The 25589-nt window shown below is 43.2% G+C and overlaps 1 protein-coding gene across 7 annotated transcripts in view; it reads right to left on the bottom strand.

Annotated features, from left to right (window-relative positions):
• CEPT1 (choline/ethanolamine phosphotransferase 1) overlaps positions 1-25589 on the bottom strand; it is a 32574-nt gene that overhangs the window by 6000 nt on the left and 985 nt on the right. For 2 of the 7 annotated variants that reach the window (XM_053997879.1, XM_053997878.1), the window contains exons 2-5: positions 23746-24146; positions 20339-20486; positions 19143-19284; positions 2928-3012 (exon numbers count right to left, since the gene is read on the bottom strand). In XM_053997879.1, the coding sequence (XP_053853854.1) occupies positions 2928-3012; positions 19143-19284; positions 20339-20486; positions 23746-24084 (714 nt within the window). In that variant the 5' untranslated portion in view covers positions 24085-24146. The other 5 variants (XM_053997882.1, XM_053997880.1, XM_053997883.1 and 2 more) reach the window with 5 other exon arrangements.

The following is a 25589-nucleotide window of genomic DNA, read 5'->3' as shown; positions in this document are numbered from 1 at the left end:
AGACTTTAAGGTTGACATTTCCCCAAGACAAAGGAAGTTGGCTGGGAAAAACACCCTGTGAACTCCCAGCTACCACTAGAACACTGGAGAAGGATGCTCAGGGAAGGAGAAGATAAGGCCACACTGTTGTAACACCGAGTTTGACCAATTTTGGGTTCTTGACACCCTCCTTTTGGCCTCCACAGCAGCTGCATCAGTGCAAAATATGCCTGAAGAAAAAATTACTGAGAAACAGCCACATACAGAAATTTGGCAGAGGAAAGCCAGGAATGGATTAAAAAGTCAGCAACTGCTGAATTTCTCTGTGTACAAAATGAGATCAACAAAGCCAAAAGTGGGAAGCACTCCAAACCAAACCATTCCATGATTCCAGATTTTGTTTGGGAAGAGCCCAGGCATGGCAATAACCAAGTGGCAGCAGGCAATGGATGAAGTTGGGAGCGGTTGCCAGAGCCAGCATTAAAGCAAGTCTGGAATGTTTTGCCAGAAAATTACTGCCAGGATTCCAGAGTAAATTTCATCAGTTGTGTGCAGAATGAATTGGGATTTAAAAAATAAAATTATGAGGAAATAGGCCAGAGCAGAGCCCAGCTAAGAGCTCATGGAAGCAGCAGGGAGGGAGCATGTAAGAGACCACACGAAGAGACATGGAGCCGCTTCCTCCAGGAACTCCTGTCACCAATCCCACAAATATCACAGCCAGCTGGGCAACTGGAACCCTGGAGTCCTTCTCACAGGGCTGGATCCCAGCTGGAGTTTGGAGCTGTCCAGATATACTGCAGTCACATCTGCCCAAGGAACAACTTCCAGAAGGCTGAATTCCAGCTTCATATTCCCAAAGTGTTTGTGCTTTTTCATATTCCAGACCCTACGAGAGAAAACTCCAGCAATTGCAGCACCTTTCTTGCTTCAAGCAGGAAAATCAACTCCAAATATACAATCTACTAAACAAGTTACCCTAAGCTTCCTTGCTTTACTCACATGCCCCAAATGATCCAAGCTGAGCCATACTCAGCATCCCAAAGGAATTACTCAGCTCCAGGAGCATGGGGAGCAGCATTTAAGAAGCTTTGAAGAGAATTTACACTGCCAGAAAGGAGGGAGCCAGGATGGGCACACAGTTTATGGAATAAAAGAAAGGTAATGAAAGCAACAATTGCCAAAATTCACAGCTCTGCATTTTGCCTGTTCAGAGTGTTTTGCTTTTCCCTTGAAAAGTGGAATGTTTGAGTACACAACCACATCTACTCTATATTTCCCCCAAACAGAAGCAAATAGAAAATACCAAACCACCAATTTTGCAGTCACATCAAGTATTAAAGGATTAGAGAGTGCTGGGTGAGAAGGGGTTGTGTGATTTATTTTGCTCTGCAAGCAGTAAGTAACATTTATCTCTAAATGAACACAAAATCTCACTCACTGAGTTAAACAGAATTGTCATGGGAGACCTGATTAAGGTTGTTCCCTGGAGAAATGCTCCGTTAAACCAACTAAAATAGTTTAATATTTTTGAGAGCTGCCTTAGGCAAATGCTGCTGCAACTCAGAACTTCTGATAGATTTCAAGATTTTGCTGAAAAGGGTTATTTTAAAGGCTGTTTTAGAGTTATTTAAGCTATTTACTAACAAGAGATCCGTTTCTAAGCTCATACAAACATTACTGAACTGTGCCAGAGGTTGTTGTAGCAGCAGTTTTTCCCCCTCTTTTTTTTTTTTTTTTTTCCTTAAAGGAAACCAAGAACAGGAATCAAGAAATTCTCTTGGTAACACAGAATATTAAAGTATAGCTGCATGGGGAGGTTGGCCACACTAGTATTTCTGGAAAACTTGGCACCAATAAGGTGACATGTAGCCTCATTTTTATTTTCTAATCAGTCCTACCCACCCTCATTCCCTATAGATGGTATTTACTTTGAATTAATTAAGGGCTTTGGGGTTTTAAGCCTGAAAGCAAGCCGCAAATCAGGATGGCCACAATTAGCTCATTTGGGATCTTCTCCACATACTGTGGTTTCATTGCTCCCATTACATAGAGCACATTATAAATTCATCCATTTGGGGTGAAGCTTTTCAGGGACTTTTGACCATCTCTTGGTGCTACTGAAATCAAGATTTATTTCTCCTTAAGAATTGCATTTATCAAATACAGAGAGAAGATCAATAACCAGGATGGAAAACTAGGAAAACCTTTCACGACATCAATGCTTTGGATTTTATTTCCAGTAAATTTATATATTTTTAACTTATGTATGCACATACATGGTTTTCTGTGGACAATGCCACTTTGATAGCTCAGTGTGGCTTCACTAATACTTACTATTGTATTACTATTATTATAATTATCATTATTATTAAACTGTCAGCTGACATGGCCTGGTGAGCCTATATCAACATATCTGTATTACATATAGATATATACATAGATACAAATAAAAGATCTGCAGCCAGGCTGTGCCAGCAGCTCATTTAACCAGAATCATCTTGGTTTAAAAGGAAATGCCTGACAAGTAGGGGTTGTCTCCTTACACAAATCAAGAGTCATCAGCCACATTCAGGCCAAATTATCTACTGATGGCTCCCAACTGCTCTCCAAGAGTTCCCCCAAATCCTCATCCCAGTTTAATATTCCTCCACTTTTTGTTGCATGAAATTCATTCAGGTTTTGGCCAGGATTTCACCAAAGGTTTAAGTTCATGCAATGTTTCATAGCTTTTTACCTGGATGCACAGGGTATAAAATAACCTTGTTCTAATGACTCTGGTACAGCCAGAATCCATAGTTAATTCCGTGGGATCTGAATTCAAAAATCTGTTTCCATTTATAAGGAAAAGTGAAACCTTCCTGCAGAAGTGAAACTGTCTCAAGATGCACAGGAGTCCTTCAATGACCATGGGACAAAGGATAAAATAAGAACACGAGCAAAATTACCAGAGATTGCCAAAAAGGTGGTCCTCCAATCACTGCCAGTAAATGCATGATTATTATGAAGATTTGTACTTCAGTCACATCAATTCTGATTAGGTATAAAAAGCCAAAAAAAAAAAAAAAAAAAAAGCAAAATTATTCAAAGCAATTTCAAGTCAGTTATTCGCAAGCTCAGCAGCACAACTCTGTCATGCACAGTATAAAGGTTGAGGAAAAGCAGAAAAACTCAAATAATTTAGAATGCAAAAATGTATTTAGTTTTATTGTTCAAATTAAGAGCAATGTTGTGCTATAATTTTGTTTTACTTCACAGTGCAGTAACAGAAATCCATTTTATCAACCAGAAACATTGGAACTCTTCGCTGCCCAGTGGCAGCTGCAGAAATAAATATTCAGTTTTAACCTTGTCCACCAAAAAAAAAAAAGAATTTAGTACAGATGATAAAATTCTAAAAATGTATTTTTAACCCCTATTATATTCCCTACCCTATCTTAATATGAATATGCTCTGAATAGCATCAAGCTTTGAAAAGAAACACAAATCTCTAAAGGGTTGATGGAAATGGTGCAGTGGCAGCAAGAAGAGAAACCACTTCTGGTTCCAGCAGAGCCAGGACGTGCTGCAGGAAGAATGGGAGAAAACAGGGAATTTGTCGCTTTGTTTGAAAGAGCATGTAAAAGTCTTAGAGGTAGAAAGAGGGGAAAACAGGTGTACAAATGAACATCTGAAACAGGAGTATATAAAAATACAAGTGAAATGAAGAAGATGGACTTGCTGCTGGGATATATATATATGGGGTTTAAATACACTATATATGTTATAAATAGGTATACACATTCTATACATCTACATATATGCATATAGATCTATGTTACATATAAAAATATGTTATATATAACATATCTATTATAGCCACATAATAGTATCTTGCCCTGAAGTGCTACATCAAAAATAATCCTTCAAGTCAGTTTGAAACATTTCTGGCTTATCTATGTTTCCAATTAGATAGTTCTACCTAAAAGACTTCAAATCCCTTCCTGCACACACAGGCTTTGCTGTGACAAAACCCTGCTGATATCACCTGCACAGGGAAGAAGCATTATGGGGTGGGCTTTCCTCTGTCTGCCTTAAATGAGCTGCAAGACCATGGAATTGATTTTAGTATCAGCTCAGTGTTTCTCCGTAGACTTTGTTTCAGTTTGGGAGTGGATCCTGTCATTTGAGGATCTCCAGTCTGGCCAGCAGCAGAGCCATACGCACAAGGGATAATTCCAAGGCTGCACCTAAATCCCATGGCAGACATCCCCCATGGCAGGGGTTGGAACGAAATGAGTTTTAAGATCCTTTCCACCCCAACCCATTTCATGATTCTTTGCTTTGCCAATTTGCTTTCCACTACACAAAACTGGAGATGGAACATCCAGGAAATAACCTTCAGAGCCCTCCTATATTCAATTTGCTCAATAACAATCCTGCAAGGCAATCACAACTGGCTGGGGAAAAAATTAACTTCCACTGAGGAAAGAATGCTCTAAAAGATCTGTTTTCAGTCCTGATACAAACAAATGGAGCCGCTGAGGTACTTTGCAATAAAAAAAATAAAAATGCTCAGCAGAGATACACAAACCAACTGATTTAATGCAAATTGCTTCCTCCCAGCCCTTGGAGTCAGCATGGAAATGTGTTCTCAGTGTGTCCAGCCAAGAAAGGACTGGATCAGCTCCATTTCAGGAGCGCAGGAATGTGTTTTAGCCCATTTCACTACTTCTGTCAATCTCCTAAAGAACAGAAAGAAACTGAGAAAGTTCACAGAAACAGTGACTAATAAGTCATGGAGTTAACTCCAATTTACAACTTTCCTCGGATAGGAAACCAGGTTTCTTTTGGCAGCAGAAATCTTGTGCACAATAATGTAATGTCATGTATGGAAACCCAAGTTACTCTGTCAGACAAACCTTTGCACAAGACTGAGAGCCCAACAAATAAATGGGGAGCAGTGCCTGGATTGAGGTTAGGGAAACAGTTTTATCTTTACACAGCCATGGCACAACCTTCACTCCCCTGCCCAGGGCTCTGCCCTGCTAACTCAAACAGAAACAGCATCAGGCAGCCAAGGATATTTGTTAAAAACTCACCCCTGACTTACAGTAAGAATCTCCTGTTGTAGAACAAATACAAGTCTTAACTTCAGTTCCACCTTAATATTCTGTACTTTTAATACCAAATGGCTCCTTAAAACAGAAGACAAAAGCATTAAGACCTACTGAGGAGAAACTAAACACCATAACTATCACCTAAACAAAGCATAAATTCTTAATCCCAAGGAGGAAAAAGGCCTGGGAACATCCCATGCTTGTTAAAACCACTGTCAGATGACTTAAAATGATAGGCTTGATATCAGTAAGGCACATGCCTGATGTTGGAATTATTCAGTGAATTTTTTTTGAAGGATGTCAAGTGGCTTCTGGACAGAAATCTAAGAATACAGAAATCCACAGGCAGCTCCTCTAAGCTGGACCACAGAAGGGAACAACATCTGGAAGCACAAGGTGGTGAAAGGGGCACACTGATCCTCTCTGGGTTTAACCTGAATTCAAGATAATTGTGCAACCACAGCATGAACCAGATACATCTATGATGCTGCTATATGGAGCAGACATCCCAAGTTCCTTAAAATCCGGCCACTTTCTTCCCCCAAAAGCAGCTACTCAGCCCTACGTTCTCTCTCGTGCCAGCACCATCTCCACCATCAGTAGGGTCAGGAGAGTGGCTTGGCTAAAACAATCCAACCAAAAAGGAAGAAATTCCTGTCCCAATTCCCAGCCCATCAGCTTTCCTGGTGTTTTTTTCATGACCTCGGAAATGCTGGGAGCCCCGAGGAAAGGGCAGGGAAGGTCTGCTCAGCCCCTGGAAGCCACACAACCCAACACTGAGCCAGTGGGACTTGACAGCTCCAGAGAGGGGAGGAATAAATAGGAATGACAGACAAGTGGATTGCTACCAGCCCCTAAAGTAAAAAAGAAGTGAAAAAATGCCATTATAAACCAAACCAACAATAGTTTTGTCAAGACAGACGTGAGCAAAGCAATATCCGCACTGCCTGAAAAGCATTAACACATCAGGTGATCCAGAGGACATTCCTAAATTATTAACTTCAATTTATGCATTGTATCCAGGTAAAGTAAGCTAGCAATCAAAAAAATCTATAAATTGCCTAGGTTTAAAATAGCACTTTTAAACTCTGGTAGAGCTGGGAAGTACCAAATAAATGGGAAGGCAAAAGCAGGGCTGCAGGAAAGCACTTGCTCCACTTGGAGGAATGTTGGAACCCAGGGCACAGGGAATATTTCTCTGCCTGTCCTGAGAAGTCCTGATCCCCAGGAGAACACTGCTTTTAACCTTCCTCCATGGAGAAAGCTTCCAAGACTTTGGGATGAATTGGAATCTATGAGTGTGTGAAATAGATAGAGGTGTAGTTTATCACAGGGTGAAAAACTTAAAGAGTTTTAGGTTTTTAGTACGGAGGTAGACAGGAGACGAGAGAGAAGATTCTGGGTGTTGTTGGATCTCCTTCTTGTTCTTCATCTACTCCATTTTCTGCAGTGTTGGGAGCACAGGGTGATTAGTTAAAAAGAACTGCAATGCAGATGTTGTGTAGACAGAAAAATAATTAGCCATTGGTAGAAAGGTAGAAATAAAATATGTTCTAAGAGTTAATTGGACAGAATAGCTTTAAAAGACCTTGAATCTCGGTGTCTTGTGACTTTTGGTGCCTTCTCTTTGTAAGGTAAGTCTAAGATGTAGACGGCGTGCAGAACTTCTCATAAGAGAAAAATAAACAATAACCTGAAGACTGAAAAACCAAGAGTCCCGCCCGTCTCTCATTCCTAGCACAGAACTTTTTATGGGTCTCCCATCAGGGGGACCCCATGAGGGAGATTTCTACAGAGGGAGGCTGACCAATGCCTTTCTTTTTGAGGGAAAATACATCCTACTTGCTTTAGTGAATGGGGAATTTATTTGCAAAGCAGGGTGATAATGTTCCTGCTTAGATATAACATCATTAGTACCGTATTTTATTCTACATCAAGTTCCATTGCATATTCAAGTGACTCTCCCATGGTAAACATTAGAGAAAACACAAATTTGGAGCAATGGATCATGTATCAAATTATAGTAAAAAACTAAGGGAAAAAAAGCAGAAAATAGGGAAAGGCCTTTGTTCCTGCAAACTGCCTCACTTAATTACTATAATCACATTTAATTACATATAAGCAGGTACCACACACAGAGCTGTAAGAAAGCAAAACTTTTTCAAAGCAAGAAGGGAATCAGCCAGTTCAAAGTTTCTATTTTCAACTTCTGTTTGTATTTATTTAAATACTACAGTGGAAATCCTAAGAAAAAACATATGGTAAGAGCAAGCAGCGTGAATTCTGCAAGCAGAATTCTGAACTGGGATATTTTTATTATGTGGGTTATTTTCAGGCATCACTGGAGCCACACTTCCCCCCAACCTGACAGCTTTGCTGCCTGATGTTTCCTGACAACTGAGTCATGTCAGTGCTGCCCAGACACTGACACTGTGCACATTGTGTGGAAGATCATTAAGCCCCACGAAATGAAGAAAATAAAACAAACCCTTTTCCCAAGACATTCCCACACTACAACAGATGGACGGAAAGTTATTGTACAAGTTCAGCGGACACGAAGAATCAAGTTCTAAAAATCTCTTCTTCAAATAAACCAGGGGCTTTTTCATCTTCTATAAAATAAACAGAAGACCCTGTATTGAGGTTTAAGATCAGCAGGAACATCCAGGCAAAGAACAAGAACAAAGAGCTGATGCTGACAACAGAGCAAAAAACCCAGACTCAATATTTGACAAACTAAAATGCTCAGACAGAACATCCAGTGGCAAGGTTGGGGAGAACACTCACAATAATGCTGAGATGTACTGATTCTGCAGCAAAGTGATGTTAGGGAAGAATAAAAACCAGCAGCACTGTAGAAGGCAGGGACAGGGTCAGGCAATATCAGCACTGCAGTGAGGGTGACTACAGGCTGAAAGCCAGAACACCTAAGGATTTTATTCAAATGAACTCAGAGAAGCATAAAAGTTGAGAGTGTTTAAATGCACATTTCAACCCTCACTCCCTATCTGCCTAAATTCACAAGACAGGAAAGTTCCTGCAGAGCTTCCAGGGGCAGCTGCAATTCCTGTGGTGACACTGCCATCCATGGATTCTCCTGCACACACTGCAGTGTTTTCCTCTATTGATCCTCCTTTCCCAGTTGTGACAATTTGAAATGCAGATTATTTGCCAGTCTTCAAACTTGTACAGTCTTCCCAGATAAGAGAAGATCCAGAGAACCCCAGCATGGTTTGAGCTAGAAGGAATCTCAAAGCTCATCCCATTCCACCCCCTGCCATGTGCAGGGGCACCTTCCAGGTTGCTCCAAGCCCTGTCCAGCCTGGCCTCAGACACTTTCAGGGATGGAGCAGCCACAACCTATCTGGGCAGCCTGAGCCAGGGCCTCATCACCCTCACAGGGAGGAATTCCTTCCCACTATCCCATCTATCTCTGCCCTCTGGCACTGGGAAGCCATTCTGCCTTGTCCTGGCACTACATCCCTTGTCCAAAGTCCCTTTCCAGCTCTTCAGGCATAAGAAGAGGCTCTAAGGTCTCCCTGGATTCTTCCCTTTTACAGGTTGAACATCCCCAGCTCTCCCATCCTTTCCTCATAGGAGGTTTCCATCCCTCTAATCACTTCTGTGGCCAAATATTGTCAGGAACATTATTATTTTAACATTTTGTTTTCTATAAAATGCTGAGCGATCTCCAGACTGAATCATCTTTATTTGCAATTCCTCTATATTGTTGTGCTAAACTGTACTAAAAGAGCCCAATTCTGGTCTTTGAAAAATCACCAAGGCAAAATGTTCCAAAGTCACGTTCCATCAGTACAAGAACTGCTGGGTGACACTGCAGAGCTACAGGGAGAGGGAGGCAGGGCTGGTACTCTGGCACTTCAAGTGCAAATGCACGGAATAATGGAGTAAACCTATTTTGATTCCCAAAATATTTTTATTTTCCAGCTTTTTAAGCCTTCAGGTTCTTCTAAATCATTTCCCATTGGCTACAGGGATAAGTAAACTTCATTAACAATTTAAGACATTTCCCCCTCCTTGGTGAACATAAAACTTTCCTGCCCAGCAAGTACAAGGTTTAGCTGTGCTGCAAGAATTTGAAGCTACTCACTTCATACTGTCCCAACTCCTGTAGCATTTTCAAGACAAGATTATATTATTATATTTTCTCAGTACAAATGTTTGTCACATGAAACAGCCAGAGTATGAATATACATTTTCTGTAGCTTACCCATCTGAGATGTGCAATACTGACCTAAAAATCTGTTCTGCCTGACATCTGAGTGTGTAAATAAGTCATTATGCTTGGTGTGTCTGAGTAAACCACTTGGAAGCAGCAGCATCTTCAGTTATGAGTTAAGACTAAAACTAAAGATGCCAGAAGGCATCTGAAATCACTCATGCAAGAATTTAAATATATTTAAAAGTCTATCCTGTAACTCAGTGCCTAAAACTGGATTAAAATAAGTGTGTGAGGAGACCTGTCACAGGCAACACCTGGGGTTCTGCCTCAGGAGCCAGTGACAAGAGCCTGAGGGACAGGAAAAGGGGGAAGTGCTTTCCCAGTTCCAGAGGGCAGAGACAGATGAGACATTGGGAATAAGTTCCTCCTTGTGCAGGTGGTGAGGCCCTGGCCCAGGCTGCCCAGAGAAGCTGTGGCTGCCCCATGCCTAGAAGTGTCCAAGGCCAGGCTGGACACTGGGGCTTGGAGCAACCTGGGATGGTGGAAGGTGTCGCTGCCCATGGCAGGGGGTGGAATGGGATGAGCTTTAGGGTCCCTCTAAACCAAACCATCCCGGGATTCTATGAAAATGCCCTGCCTGGCCCATCCCCTCACACTCTCATCCCCAGCTGGCTGTAAAACCAGTATCACCAGTATCTCCTGGGATGGCAAAGGCCTCATTTGCAGGGAGGGCTGCAGATGGACATCTTCAGCAGCTCCAGGTCCTCTGCACCTGCCCTTCCTCTCTCTTCCACCCCATGGTAAATTGTCCTACTCCAGTTCAAACAATTTCCTTTCATCACCCAATCTGAGTTATTTCCACCCCACAAACATCACACCAGGGAGTGATTTCAGAACTCTGAGTGCTTCAGAACTATGTGACTTTACAATTTTTTCCACCCTAAGTGACTCCTTGGTTAGTTGATATCACAGGCTAAAATCTTGATTTAAGCTCTTCCTTCCTTTACAATACTGTTTGCTAAATTACCATTTCCTGACACTATTTCCAGCCTTTCATAGATTATGAGCAAAGTATTTTAAAAATTAAGTCACTGATGTCATCTGATTCCCTTTAGAGCCACCCAGTCCCAAGGTCAGCTGGAGACACGTCAGGATTTACCAGAGTGCTGATGGTGCTGCATCTAAAGCAGAGCTGGTAATTCATCTTCCTAAATAACCTCCTGAAAACAGAGATTTTGCTGAGCTACTACATGAAAAAACAAAAAAAGAACTATTAGAAAATAATTATCATCAATACAGGTTTAACAAAGGCTATGCAAACCAACCACCAAAAAAATAACCTCACTTTGGTTTAACATCTGATGTACTTCTAAGAAAGAGATCAAAAAACTATTCTTATAGCCTCAAATATTTCAAGGAAAAGTCCAGGCTAAAAATTCATCAACAATAATCATAATCTATGATATATTTCAAGGAATCCAATTAATTCACTTTTAATGACAACATTTTATTGGGAGGGGACCTCACCCACATATAATGTATCAGCAAAAAAAAAAAAAAAAAGAGGTGAAATAAGGAAGAGAAAGTCCTTTTTAAGGCTAGCAAACGAGAGGGGAGAAGGACTTATTTAACACAGACATAAGGAAAAGCATTTTAAAAATAAAGACAAGCTGGAAAGGAAGTTACTTCTTCATGAAGCTACAAACACAGGGATCAAGCTGCACAGCTTAAACCAGACATTTTCAACCAGACTTTTTAAGTTATTACACAAGACACAGTTCCCTGAAAGAGCCAAGAAATTCTCCTTTTTTTGGTGGAAAGGTATTGAAATGGCAGCAACAAAAGAAGCTTTTTTAAAAAGTAGTTCCAACAACATTATTTTACACCCACACTTAGAGCTGCTTCCACAGCCCTGCCTGGCTTTTAGGTGAAGCCAAAACTGTGATAAAAAGAAAAGTTTGATTTAAACTTCTGTTGAACAGGCAGGTTTTGCTTTGGTTTCAAAAACAATTAGATGCTTTCAAAAAACATTTGTTTCCAGTTAAATCAAATTTTTCCTACTCGTTAAATATTTTTCCTCCTCGTGTTAAATATGAAAACACTGGTGAAATCCCCTGTAGGAGCTGCTTTTCACAGAGCAGTGCATGACAAAGGTGCTGCCCTGCTCAGTCCATGCCACTGCCAAGCCAAGGCTTTACCGTGTAATTCCAGAATGAGGGCCCCAGCGTTCCCGTGAGGAGCTGGATGGCTACTGTGCAGAGCATGGACTCTGTCACATCAAATCTACATGCGAGGGAGAGAAACAGTTCAGAACATTGTCCTGAGCATTCCTCTGAAGGGGAACCATTAGACATCCTCAGTCACGCTAAAGGACAAAATCCAGGGTCGGGATGATTCAAAGGGCAATTCAGGGTAGGGTAACAACCACAAAATCCAGGAGTATTAACGAATTAACAAAACCATTCTAACCCACATAGTATTTTACACATTTAAATCTTCATTCAGAACTTCTGCAATTTAGTTTTACCGTATCACTCCAACACATGAGAAAAAACAATCATTTGGTGTGTGCATGAGGGAATAAATTAAATTCCTCGCTCTGAGTCATGGTGAATAAAACCCATAACCAAGCACAATCCAGGACTCTCATCTCCTGACCTCATGCTCGTGTCTGCAAACGACACTGAATATATGAATTCTTTAGCTGAAGATGCTCCTGCATGTTTCAGTGGAGCAGAAATGCAGATTGTATTTCAGTTTGACACCTCTGAGGGAAAGGAAGAAGTTTCACCTCCCTCCTCATGCAGCTCCTTGGTAAATAATGCTCCAAGAAGTGAGCTCTGGACCCCTGCTCAGGGATGATCACACTCCATTCCGTATCTATTTATTTCTCACCCCTGACAGAAAGGGATGAAAAAATATGCTGGAGCAAACAGAGCCACAGAAACCACCCTTTCTCCTAGTACAGTGCCATAAATCTGCATTTTACCATAACAAAAAGATTTTTTAAATAGGATCAAATTAAAAAAAACAAACCATCTAGTTTAAAAAGAAAATAACTCAGCAGCAGCAGCTGCATCAGCCAGAACACAGATCCTGTTTATGGCTGTGCTTATCAGTGTGTGCTGGAACAGACACCCACCATGCCAAGGGATTTTAAATGGGCAGCACAGAAAGGTCATTGCGGCCCCAGTGCAGGGCTCAGGTGCAGTGATGATATGCAGACACCAGGCCTGAGGAGAGGGGCCACTGAAGTTCGGCCTGATAAACATTTTCAGTTTAATTATCACAGCACATAACACAGTAAATAACTGGGAGAGGTAATAGTTGGTATTTTAGGGAATACAAGAAGAGAATCCCCATGTCCAACCCCCACAGCCACTTTGGTGCTTCAAAACAGCTGCAGTTTCTATTCCTTTTTTCCTATGTTATTTTAGGTGATATTTGTAATTCAGACATGGATCCATTTTTTAAACATCATCTGGGAAGTTTAAGAAGGGGCATTGACCTTGGCATGTGCTTCACTCCATGGAGATGCTGGCACTGACAATCCCTATGCCCGCTCTGCTGGGAACCCTGTCAGGCTCCTGAGTCTGGAGGCAATTAACACATGGGGGATTAGTGCTGCATCCAGAATATTCCCTTGTCAGTGCTAATTTATTGAGTGTATTCCATGGGCAATTCTTAAAAGACCATGTTTGACTAAAGAAATCATTAGACAATTGAAGAGCCACCACTGGCTCAGGGCTCAGAGACAGCTGTGGTCAGTCCCTTCCTTGTGCTAACAGGGAACCCAAACTGAATTCAAATGGAGAGATACCCTGAGAAAATGATCCAACGACAACAGGAAACAGACACTTACTCTGGAGATGGCCCTGAAATCAAGTAAATCATTAGCAACAAAGCTGATCTAATACAGCTTTTTAAGGCTGTGTGAAACTATGGTGGAGGTTTATGCACCATGCTCCTCTTCCTCTCCCAACACACAAAACTCCATGAAAAAGTCTCAAATCACAGCAGACAAGAAAAACACCCCTGCCTCATCAGAAAACAGAAGTTATGGGACTGGAAAACTTACAGGGATCCATCTACCAGTTAATACTCTGGTCTGGAAAATGATGATTCTTCCATCTGTCCTGCCCATATCTACTGAGCGTGCAAGTGGGATTACTAAGGCTGAGCAATGAACTGGGAATCTGAGCAGGAGACAAAGGACTGTTTTTCTAAGGGAACCACAGCAGCAAGAAAAGAATGTTCAAAATCAGAACACAAGAGAAAGAAAGGCTGAGAGTCACATGCCAGAAGTGCAAGTGCTTTGTTATAAAGTAATTAGAGATTTATCCTAACTCATTCCAATCCAGCAGTTTCACTTGGATGCAATGAAATACAATAGTGTGAATAAAGCAAACTGTACAGAAAAAATGAGAACATGAATTAGAATTATTTCCAGCACCAGGAAATTCACGTTAAAGGGAAAAATAATATTAAAAATGGGCCATAAGCCCCCTTCCTTGTTATTATACACATCCAGGATGTAAATTTTTCCTCCTGCTGCTCACAGAGGTACACAGAAGTTGCACAGGTCAGGCAGTAGCCATATGCTTGTTACGTTGCAGTTCATTATTTCACAGAGCAGTGAGGACTCCAAGGATTTATCAGAACAATCAGGAGCAGCATCTCCACACATGACCAATGGGATCGTGGCTGAAAATGCTGTTGAAGGACTTGTGGGAGGGAAGAGGAGGAGGATGTGGAAACCACCCTCACCTTTTCCGTGAGCCCTCATCAGCTGCACAGGTTTCTGTGACGCTGCCAGTGTGACTGAGAGAGCAGGAGGTGCAGGTTACCAGCACCAAACTTCACACCCACCACAAAGACACTTCAACACATCCTGCTTGCAAGTACAGAGAGCCCAACACCTCCTGACATTCCTTAGCCTCAGACTCTCCTCTGTAAATAACCTGGGTGTAAAAGTTCTCCAAGAAATGTTGGAAAGTTTTAAGCTCTACAATCATGGGAATGAATGCCTTATCTCAGAGTGGAGATCCTGAGGCTGTTCCCAGGAGCAAGAACTCAGTGTGCTAAAGTTTGACTTGGAAGGTTTCCATCCCTGTATTTCAGTATTTGGTGTGTGGTGTCTACGCAAGATAGAACATCAACTCCTCCTCTGCTGAGGCTGAAGAGGAAGATTGGTTTAGCTTTCTGAAACCTCCCATTTCCTCACCTCTCCTTTGGACCTTAGTGGCAGCAGTGGTGATAGAGCTCAGGTGAACCAACCCATTATCCCACAGGCTCTTGGGCCTGTACAGCTGCTCCGGAGTCACTGAACAGGAATGTTTTCCCAAATTCTCCAACTGTCATCAAGAAAGGCTGTTTTGTTCAGCAGCCTGAATTATTTTGCTTTCTCTGGGGATTATTATTCACACAGCAAAGTAACCATTTTTAACTTTTCAGTTACATGAAAGGCGGTAAAAACTGATTCTTCCTCTCATATTTATGATATTCCTTTGTGAAGCCTCCTTGGAAACTAATTTCCATCTCATTGTGTCTATATTTACACACATATATAATTCCTACCATCACCAACTTACAGTATTTTCATTAAAAAAGGTTGTAATAAACCAGATAATGCAGTAACTTGTAGGAGAAATGCTGGAGACCATGGTACAGCAGCCCCCTCATGTCTCTGGATGGACCCTTGAGTGTTCAGTGCCCACTGGGTTTTTTCAATAAGATTCAGCACCTCCAGCACTTCCATCATGAACAAATGCACCAGGACTTTACCTGAGCAGTTTGTGTCTCATGTCTCTTAAGGGAACAACCAGGTTGGACAAGGGGGAATGGCTTCCCACTGCCAAAGGACAGGGTTAGATGGGATATTGAGAAGACATTCTTCCCTGTGAGGGTGGTGAGGCCCTGGCACAGGTTGCCCAGAAAAGCTGTGGCTGCCCCTGGATCCCTGGAAGTGTCCAAGGCCAGGCTGGACACTGGGGCTTGGAGCAACCTGGGATAGTGGAAGGTGTCCCTGGCCAAGGCAGGGGGTAGAACAGGATGAGTTTAATGTCCCTTCCCACTCAAACCAGTTCCATGGTTCTGTGATTCTGAGCTGTGCTGCAGAATCCAGCTCTGACAGGGATAGATGGCCCCCTGCATGTGGGACAGCCCCTGCAGTCAGGCTGTGCTCTGACCTTGAGCAGCTGGAACATCCTGAGCCTGCACACACTTGATTCTCTCCTCCTGCACTTCCTGCACGCACCAGGACCACTACTGAATCCAAGTGGGATAACCCTGGATTGGGGAAGAACCAGGTGATCACACCTGGGCTCCAGAAAACATCAAGAAAATCCTTTCAGGTTTTGTGCACCATACTCCCTAATGATCTGTTTTCTGCAGCATGTTCCTGAAATACCTCACATCTGCTTCCACAAGGACACATGGAAGTCCATCACAGCTTGCCAGTTTGATTTTTGGGATATGCAGGAAAAAAATGATCTGTTTCCAAAGCAGAGGTGCCCCAGTGATGGCACAGCTGCCCCAATACATGACTCAGCTCATCCTGTGCTGCAGCACAGCAAATCCACAACCCAGACAAACCAGCTCCTGTGCTGGAAACCAGGTCAGGAGAGCCAAGTCATTATTTGGGCTGCTTCAATACTAAGTGTCTCTCTGCCATTCAAAATCACCTTTCTCTTTTTCAAATGTGCTGAGTATTCCTGTTCTTCTGTAAGATCATCCCCAGATCAGGTGTTTTAAGTAAAACTTCTGCATTTAACTCTATCCCTGCTGTTCCCTGCTGCCTTTGCACTGCTGATATTGTTACAGTGACTTTCCTGGAGCCTGCCCCACTTGCCTTGAGACACTTCCTGCCTCCTCCTGGGGAATTTTTAAGCAATACTGACCTCTAGCTATTTGAGCTGTTCAATCAACACCAATTGCTTTTTGAAGAGTAAAGTGGTTGCCAGGATCTAATGGAATTATGTGATCATTTGAAGATGGAGACAGGTCACAGAACTTTATTGACTGAACTGATTATTCTAAATCCTGGAGTAGCACAGGGACACCCCCACAGCTGTTAGGGAGAAGATAACCTACACAGTTGAGGGATTCAGTAATTGGGCCCAACTGAACAAAGTTTTCCTCCTCCACCTGTAGAATCTGTAGAAATCTCACAGAATGGATCCCACTTCCTCCTCCCTCAGGGGAACTGATCCTGCCCTGCAATCTGACATGCTCTGCTCAGCTTCAGGGACTTGTCAAGGTTGGTGCAGTGACACCAGAGACAATCATGGAATTGTTAAGGTTGGAAAAGCCCTCCAGGATCAACAAGCCCAGCCTGACTGATCCCCACCTTGTCAACAGCCCCGAGCGCTGCATCCAGCTGTTCCTTGGGAAGGGATGAGGACTCCAGACCTCCCTGGGCAGCCCCTTCCAATGCCTGACCACCCCTTCCTAGGAAGAAATTCCTCCTGATGTCCAACCTGACCCTTCCCTGGTGCAGGGTCAGGTTGGACATCAGGAGGAATTTGCAGCTTGAGGCCATTTCCTCTTGTCCTGTCCTTTATTCCCTGGCAGCAGAGCCTGACCCCCGTCCAGGCTGCCCCCTCCTGTCAGTTGTGCAGAGCCAGAAGGTCCCCCCTGAGCCTCCTTTTCTCCAGGCTGAGCCCTCCCAGCTCCCTCAGCTGCTCCTGGAGCTGCAATCCCTTCCCCATACACAAAGTACACACTGTTCCACAAGCACACACTTTGTTTGATACACTAATTTCCCTGTTTTTTTAAAGATGGACTTTTCCAGCAAGACAGGCTGATTCTATAACTCAACATTTTAGGCCTGTGTCAAAGAAGAGAAATACAATCTCTCCCTTTAGCACCCTCTGCTCTTCTCCAAGCCATTTCATTATCAAGTTCTCCTGCACTGAAATACCATTTCTTGGATGTATCACAAACAGAGTAAGTGATAACCAGCTGTCTACTCTTTCCTGCTGCTTCAGAATTAAGGCAAGTCAAAAACACCGTCACATTCCCTAAAACATCACTACTACACCCTCTCTCTCAGGATTTTTGAGAGCCACAACATATGGGATACAGACAGGAAAAAGCTTCTGTGTGTAAGGATCTTTTTGACTTCTTTGAACAGCTGTCTCTGATCCCACTTATTCAGGATTAAGGATATCTAAGTCTGTGCACTGCAGTGAATCTGAAAGGGTTGATAAAATACCTTTTTTTCAGTTTTAGATTAGTGAAATGAAAGCTTCATAAAAAAAGTGTCAAACAGTGAGAATCTGTTAACTGGATAAATAGTCTCATGGTTTATGCATTAAAATGAACATCGGCTTATGACAGTCTATTAACCTTGTGACAGAGGGCAAACGAAGGAACAAATATGTTTACTACACAGTGCTGTGTTATCTAAATTAATGATACACACATTTAGGTGCTTATTGCCTTATCTGAATTAGCTACATATTAATGGTCACCACATTCTTATATTATTATAAGGCCAGGCAGAAAAATTAAATTTACTGAAAAATGCCTCCAAAATACAAACTCCTCCTAAAGGAATGTCCCAGTCAACACCAGCACTGACCCAAACACTTCTCTGCAGCACAGCAGCAGTTTGGGGAGGTTGATACTTCCATCTGTAAAGTCAAGCACATGTCAAGGTCAGGCTTTTGTGTTCTTTGATCAATATCCAGAAATCTTTGATTATCAGGGCGCTGTAAAGTTCAAAGGGAGCTAAAAGCATTCAGACTTCTGGTACAGCATGAAAGTGAGACCCCTAAAACAGGAAACTCTTTGAGCCACATGTCTTATTTTAAAGATTTAAATACCAGAATGGGATCGTTTCAGTCAATATGCTTTAGCGTAGTCACAGTTGGAACAGAAGTCTAGATTTTCTTCCTCTAACAGACATTTAAAACTGATCATTTAAAACCATCTTAAATTTTTGAGCAGAAATACAGAAGTTTCTCAAGAGCATCTGCATTATTGAAACAGTATCCTGCCAATAAAAGTTGTCATATACAAGAGGCCCACAGTTGTACTGTTTAGGCAGTATCTGGGTACCTATAGATAGATTATAGACCACAAATAACAGTTTTTAGACATCTGTATGTAGTTGTTTTAGAATTGTTTCAAAACCCCACAAACTAAGGGCAAATTTCAGTTTCCAGATACAAAAAAAAAAAAAAAAAAAAATTCTCCAGTGCATTTATTTGAAATGTGTTTACTCTGTGAATGCAAACACAGAATAAATTCTCAACATAGAATACATTTATTTTCCCATTAAGGTTAGAGAATCCCACAGCTCACCAAGCCCTTGTGTTGCACCTCCCACCCAGCCTCATCCAGCAGGAAACAGGATTTCTGCTCCAGACCTTCTTGGCACTGCAATTTTGGTTCCATTTATTGACAGAACCGTGATCTGCACTAACCAAAGGGGATTCCAATCTTTAAACTGGAGGCACAATGGCAATTAATACAGTATATTTTAAGGATTATGGTTAATATTAACGAATAACTACACATCACAATCAAGCAGTATCAAGACAGAGTTTAACGAATGCTAAAGCCAGACTGCCACCATCTGACCAAAGCATTCCAGTCTTGGGATAAAATAGCAGGTACTTTCCATTACTTATTTAGCTTTACATCACAACAAAAGCTCTAATTAACTAACAGGCCAAAATTATATTTTTACCATTCCTAACACAGGCTAAGGGACATTCACTATTAATTACAGAGCCAACACCTGCCAGAAGCTCTAAGTGTGTCACTATGGATAAAAACAATTTGCTACTGCTCTGAGGAGCTGCACTATGGCCACACAAGTTGCAATTCAGGAGAACAGGGTGCCTTTCCCTTTTTCTCAGCCAAGTACTTACATGCCAAAGCGCAGTGTCCCCGAGACATACGTCTGCCAGTGCGCGCAGTAAAACATGAATGTCCCAGCAAAACAACAAAAGAACATCCAGTCAGGGTTGGTGCCCAGCTGCACAGCAATACAAGTTCCCAAAACCACAAAGACTGCAGGAGAAAATCAGTCACAGAGTGAAAAGGGTGGATGTGTGTAAGCATCCTCACCAGAAGCAAAGCTAACAACAGGGCCCAGAGGAGGGACAGTGGGAAGGTTATCCTGGCATGGTTATTTCAAACACATAAGAGATTAACGCTTCCACTTAAAAATATACAGGCTGCACAACATAGATTTCAATCCATAGCAGTAATTAGAAGTCATCAATATTAAGGGTTTCTAAGTCTCCTACATTTTTATTCCCTGTGATGCCTAATGTCATTAAGGGACTTGAGCAATTTCAGTAGCTGCAGCCTCCAGCAAGTTTTGGGGTTTTCTTCTGCATTTGCCAGACATTTTTCCCTGTCTTCTGAATTTTTCTGATGGCATTAAGAAAATTGAAGGTCTGGATACATTCAGGATGCATAACATATCTAAGCTTTCCCCTCCACCCTTTCCATATACAACTCTGAAAAAGAATTCCTAAAATTTAAAGCCCAAGAATTTAAGGAACCCAAAACACACAATCAGGAGTTGGACTCAATCTTGTGGAACCCTTCCAACTCAAGATATTCTACGATTTTATGATATTTTTGCAATGGGGTTAAACTTCAGGCTGGCTCAATGAACTTCACCTACCCAGGAACTGACCTGGATGATTCAAATCTTAAACTCTGACTTGCTGAGTCCCACTTAGACAGGCTTAGACCTGTCTTGGTATCACTCTGTATCAAGTCAATATGAAATAATACAGCACATTATTATGACAATTTCTTACAGGAAATATTTTAGAACCAAGACTCTGCTAAAGCATCATATAGAAGTCCTGGCTCAGGTTGAATTAGTCACATGCTTAGTTTTGTTTTCAATGTAATACAAGAGAAGGCATTCAGCTGATTCAGAGCACTCTTCTATGGAAAGAAAGGTGACTTTCTTGGTTGAAAGTGATACATTCAACACTATCAGTTGTCCTTTCTTCAGTAAAGAAGCTTTTTATTGTATTGCAGATTTGATCCCTGAAACAGAGTAATTTAATCCTCCTACTTCAATTAAAAATGACAACAATACCTGTGGACAATGAATCACAGCCATGATCAAAAAGCTCTCCTAACGGAGTGCTGCTATTTGTCCTTCTTGCTTGTTTTCCATCTATAGCATCCAGGGACTGGTAGATGAAAAGGCCACAAGCACAAGCAATGTATGCCCAGGGAGGTGCCTAAGAGAGAAAGGCAATCACAATAAGGTTTAAAATAATCTTCAAAAAAGAGAAAGCCAGCTCTTCCACAGCCTGACAAATCAGTTTTCTCTTTGCACGTATGTCCTCCTCTCCCAGGGACCTTTCTGCAGCTGGTCCTTGCAAGGACAGACAGAATGGGTTGTTACATGTGGAATGTAAATAAACCAGTGACAGATTAATAGCTACAGCCCCTGCTCTAAAGTAGGAAGTTGCACTGTACAGCTGGAAAAATTGTAATACTACATTTGCAAAGCAGAGCACAACAAAGTCCTCGTTAAATACATGCAAGTTGTCCCAGTGATTTCAGGAACTTGGGAACTTTTAGCCCCCAACTTTGTCACAAACACTTCACCAGTGTTCATCTTCACCACTCCTCCACCAGTTGAGAGCTGTGTCACTGCCAGTGCCCAGACTTTGAGTCCAAGAACATTTCTGGAGCTCTGCAGCACAGCCCCTCCACCACCAACTGTTCCCTCCAGTACGAGGCACCAGCAGCTTTGCCAAATCTACCTTAAGAATCCTTAATGGCCACATCCATGATAACAATTTCTACTCTGACAGAAACACAAACAATGCCAAAGCCCTGCTAGAGCAAAGATTACAATCCAAGCTTTTTTATGCCTTTTGAAGCATAAGCCATTAAGAACACAAAAGCCAGGGAGTTGCCATTACTCCATCTCCATTTACACATCCATAAATCAGATATTATTGGCTATTTTGCAATCTTCACATTTGACACACTTTATAGAAGTGAGCATTTATGAGCAGCTTCATTTTACAGACCACACCAAGAAAAACCAAATGCAGTTTAATCAAGCTGACCTGCCTCTCATAAAGCCCTAGAGTCCAGCTGGTTTTGGCCAACCCAACTATGACTAATTTGTAGCACATCAACTTAAATATATTTCCTTCTACAACTTGCATTGCTCCTGCCATTCACCAAAACACTTCATTCTGCTCCAAAAGCTGCCACTGTGATGTGCTTTCAGTGCTGTCTGTACAAACAGCAAAAGGTGAGAAAGGGGAAATGTGTCATCCAAGAGCAGAGCACCACTTTTAGCCAAGGTTCTGATGCCATACAATCCCCTCCCATTTTTATCCCTCATGTACAGATTTTATCTGCCACAGTTAAGTTAAATTGCATCACCCTGAAGGTTTCTCTATAAACTTAAAAATCAATCTGCTGGCTCTCATTTCTTAAAAGCTCCTTTCATGAGCAGTGTAGGTGTTTCCATCTTAGACCTATTTATATCCAAGTAAGATTTCACAGCTCTCTCCTTATCCAGGGAATTTTTTTTTTTTTTTTTTTTTTTTTTTTTTAGCTCAAGTACCATTCCATCAGTCAGCACTTTTCCAGCTGGGTTCTCCCAGCTAAGCAGGAAGTATTTGCATCTCCTTTACCCTCTGGCTGCACAAGGCACTGAGCTACAGCTCTGCCCTGGCTGCACCTTTCAGCAACAGGAAGGGAGGAGTCACTCTTGAAAGAAAGCGGAACTAAGGCTGAGCTACAAGGAGGAGACAATTTACATCAGAAATCAATAGTGGTTTGGGGGGAGGAGGAGAAATTCTGCTCCTGGAGTTTCAGAGCCCCATTTTCTTCCCCACACAGTTCCTTGACACTTAAAAAGCACCTCCCTGGTCATACTGTGCCATGTAGCAAATCAGATCAGGCCAAAAGCTGCCTCAGCACTAAGTTATTTTCCAGTTCAAGTGAGGAGAAAATCTCATTCACCTCACACAAAGTACTTCTCAAACTGTTAAACACCAAACAGTGCTTTCATACAGCAGCCTGCAGCTAACACTGAATTTCTGATGCTCTGAGTGCAGCTTCCTGGGCACTTCAGGAGTTTAGTTACCAACCAAGATACAACTGTTCTCCAATTTTTAAATTCTCCTCTGGTTTAGTGACCCAAACCAGCTCTGGGTTCCTGAGAGCTGAAGTCTCTCTATCAGACTGGATTGAGCCCCCATGTAACCCTGCTCAGAAACAAACAAAAGTTAAACCAACCCACACCACAATGCCACAGCCTGGAAAAGGCTGTGCACAGCTGCTCCAAGTATTCCCTGCTCAAACTGAATAGTCACTGTTTATCTTACACCTGCCAAATTCCACAGGTTATTGTGAAACAATCTATTTCAAAAGATTTCTAGGAGAGGCAAACATCCCTTTCCCATGTTATACGTGGCGCAGGGATGCAGTGCTGACTGTGCCAACTACGTGAGATTTTGGAGTATGGTGGGGAACAAACTGTGTCCTGCTGGATTCCCAACCTCAGCTGGGAGACTTGGTTAGGAAGGAGTTAGATGTTTTAAAAGCTGGAACTCTTGAGACATTCCCAGCCCTTTGGTATGTAACACATTTCTATACCAAGTAACTCCCTTTCTCAGTGCACACACATAAAAGCAGCTTTCAAGATTCAACATTCAAGTGAAAACTCTTCCAGTGTACAAAAATGAGTCTCCAAGTGCCTTATGAGGTAACTGGTGATAGAGGGAAGTTGAAATGCTTCAAAAAGACTTTTGTACCCCAGAAATCAGGTTAAAACAGTTCTGCTCAGGGCAGGTGAGGAGCTTTTAGAGCATTCAGAACAAAGAATAAAACCACTGACTTTTATCTGGCCCCCTCACACCATGGCCACAGCTCAGGAACACAACTGCACCACGCTGTGCCAAAGTCCTGACTGAGCTGCCAGGACACAGAACCTGTGGGGCCCAGGAAGGTGTCCCTGTGGCTCACTAAGCTGGGTTTGGTCGCACCAGCTTTGATATCTTAGTGGCACTACTCTAGAGCTCAGTGCCTTGGCTCTGGTGCAGCCCCAGCATGTCCAACCCACCCAGCTCGTGTGGCAACTCTGGTCGCAGAGCCGAGGGGCAGTCACCCTGCTCCGGTCACAGAAAGTAAACAGGTACCAACTCCTCCTGCCACACAGCTGCAGACTCACTGCTCCAGCTCCTGGCAGGGCTGAGCTCTGTGCAGCAGGTCCCTCATGGTTGCTTTGGGGTCAGATCCTGCTCCATATGGGTGTGCTGGCCCCAGGAACCATTGTCTCACTCCAGCATCCACACGTGCTCTCTCCGCATGCCAGTGTCACAGAGAGGCACAAACATTTACAGAGAACAGGTCACAAGGATGAGGACTGCAGGCTGAACAGCAAGAACCAGCTCTCCCCAAAGCGACAACCCACCCAAAACCAGTGACAGCAGCCAAAACAAAGAATGTCAGGAGTCCATAACTCACCTGCTCTGTAGCTGTTGGGCAGTAACATACTAATAGCAGAGTTGTAAATATATTTATTAACAGTCCGATGATGGTGATCAGGTTGGGGGCAATCCAGGCTGGAACTCTTCCAACTAACCATTCCCAGTAGCCCTGCATGAGGGGCTCAAGCAGGGACCGTCCGGCACTCTGGTATTTGTGCTCCTCTAACCGTTTGAGCTGGTGCTTGGACAGGGGCGGCGTGGGCAGCTGCACCAGTTTGCTGAGCACGCAGGCAGCACTGGGGCCGTGGCCACAGCCTGCAGGGCCCTCCAGGTGCGACTCCCCACATCGCCTCTTGACGCTCCGGTGCCCACTCATGGGTTGGGTGGCCTAGGAATTGTCTTGGGCAGGCAGCAGCTGGGCTGGAGAACCATAAGATCCTGCAACACAAAGGGGCGAGACACACACAGATGAGATTTTAGGATATCAAAAGTTTCCAGCTGCTGCCCTAAAGAGCATTTCATTTGCCATCAGCAAAGCAAGATTATTTCATAGGACTACTCCTTTGAAAGAGAAAGTTATTTGGAGAATTGCTGACAGAACGACAAGAAACAAGTGCTCCAAATGCAGCTGTAAAACCCTGCAGCCACCAGCTGAAATTCCAGCAGCAGCAGAAACTCCCAGCTCCAGCAGAGTTGTGTTACAGACTGGGGCACAGCCAGACCCCTTACACCTCTCCCAGGAGAGCAGGTGACACTACTCAGGTTATCAACTGACAGCAGCAAAAACTTTACTCATACTGAAAAGTGTTAGGTTAAATTGGTTTGTCTCCACAGTGATGCGGGACAACCACTTAAAAACAGTCATGCACATTTTTTTTCAGATTTCTGTTCCTTGTTTCAGTTTTGCTATAGCTTTTTCCTCTCTAAATTTAACCCAGCTCATTGTCTGTTCAACTCTCAAGATATACAAAAAAAACATGCAGGAGCTGGAGAGCTTTAGGTGGCCAGAGACAGCATGAAGCAGCTGTGAAAAGAAAGAGTCAGGAACAACTTTTCCAGCACAAACAAGAACCCTCACAATGGTCCATCTCCCTTGAAAGCAGGTGACCAGAGACATGCAACTCTCCAGAAGAAGTAGAGAAACAGTAGAGAAAGGGGATTAAAAATAAGAGTTTGCTGTTCATCTGTAGGAGACAATCATGAAAAAAAATAAGAAAACCCTGTGGAAGTCCAGCAAATAAAGCAGAGAAAAAAAGACAGAGAGCTCTAAAACCATCTGCACTGCACGGCTAGAGAAAACTGCAAATCAAAGGTCATCACTGGCCTAAGAACAAGTGATCTGAGCTCCACTCTCCACACCCTCAGCAAGGCAAATTCCAGCAGTGAAAAGCCACCTCAGGCAGCCCCGTCAGAGGGAGAAGAAGAGAAAGTGGCAGGGCCTTCGCTGTGTTCGATAAGCTCGGGAGGAAGCAGAGCTGCACCTCTCCAATCGCCAGGAGACCAGAATTAGTCACCGCCGAGGTCCCTGTGGGCGTTGCCCTGGATGACCAGAAAAATTACCCTAGTGCATTAAACAGGGCTTTTCCCTCATCCTGAGGGGACGAACCGGGGGAAAAACAGCCCAGGAGCGCTTCCTCCTCCAAAACAAACGCCCGGCGCGGCTGCCGTGGGACTCCCACCGGGCCTGGCAAACACCCGGCCGAGGAGGGGCCCAGGGCATCCCCGGCCCCGCAGACGCTTCGCCCCCGCCCACGGCGCAGCCCCGGGTCCCCCCGGACCCCGGCCCGGCCCGGCCCGGCCCCACCTCGGGGCCCTCCCCGCGCCCTCCGGCCCCCGCCCGGCCGGGGCTCCGCGCCGCCGCCGGGGCAGCCCCAGCGCTAC

This window comes from Vidua macroura, chromosome 24, assembly GCF_024509145.1.
Source record: "Vidua macroura isolate BioBank_ID:100142 chromosome 24, ASM2450914v1, whole genome shotgun sequence".
In the NCBI taxonomy this organism is placed as follows: domain Eukaryota; kingdom Metazoa; phylum Chordata; class Aves; order Passeriformes; family Viduidae; genus Vidua; species Vidua macroura.
Note: the sequence above shows the minus strand (reverse complement) of the source record. Positions and strands in the feature narration are given on the sequence as shown.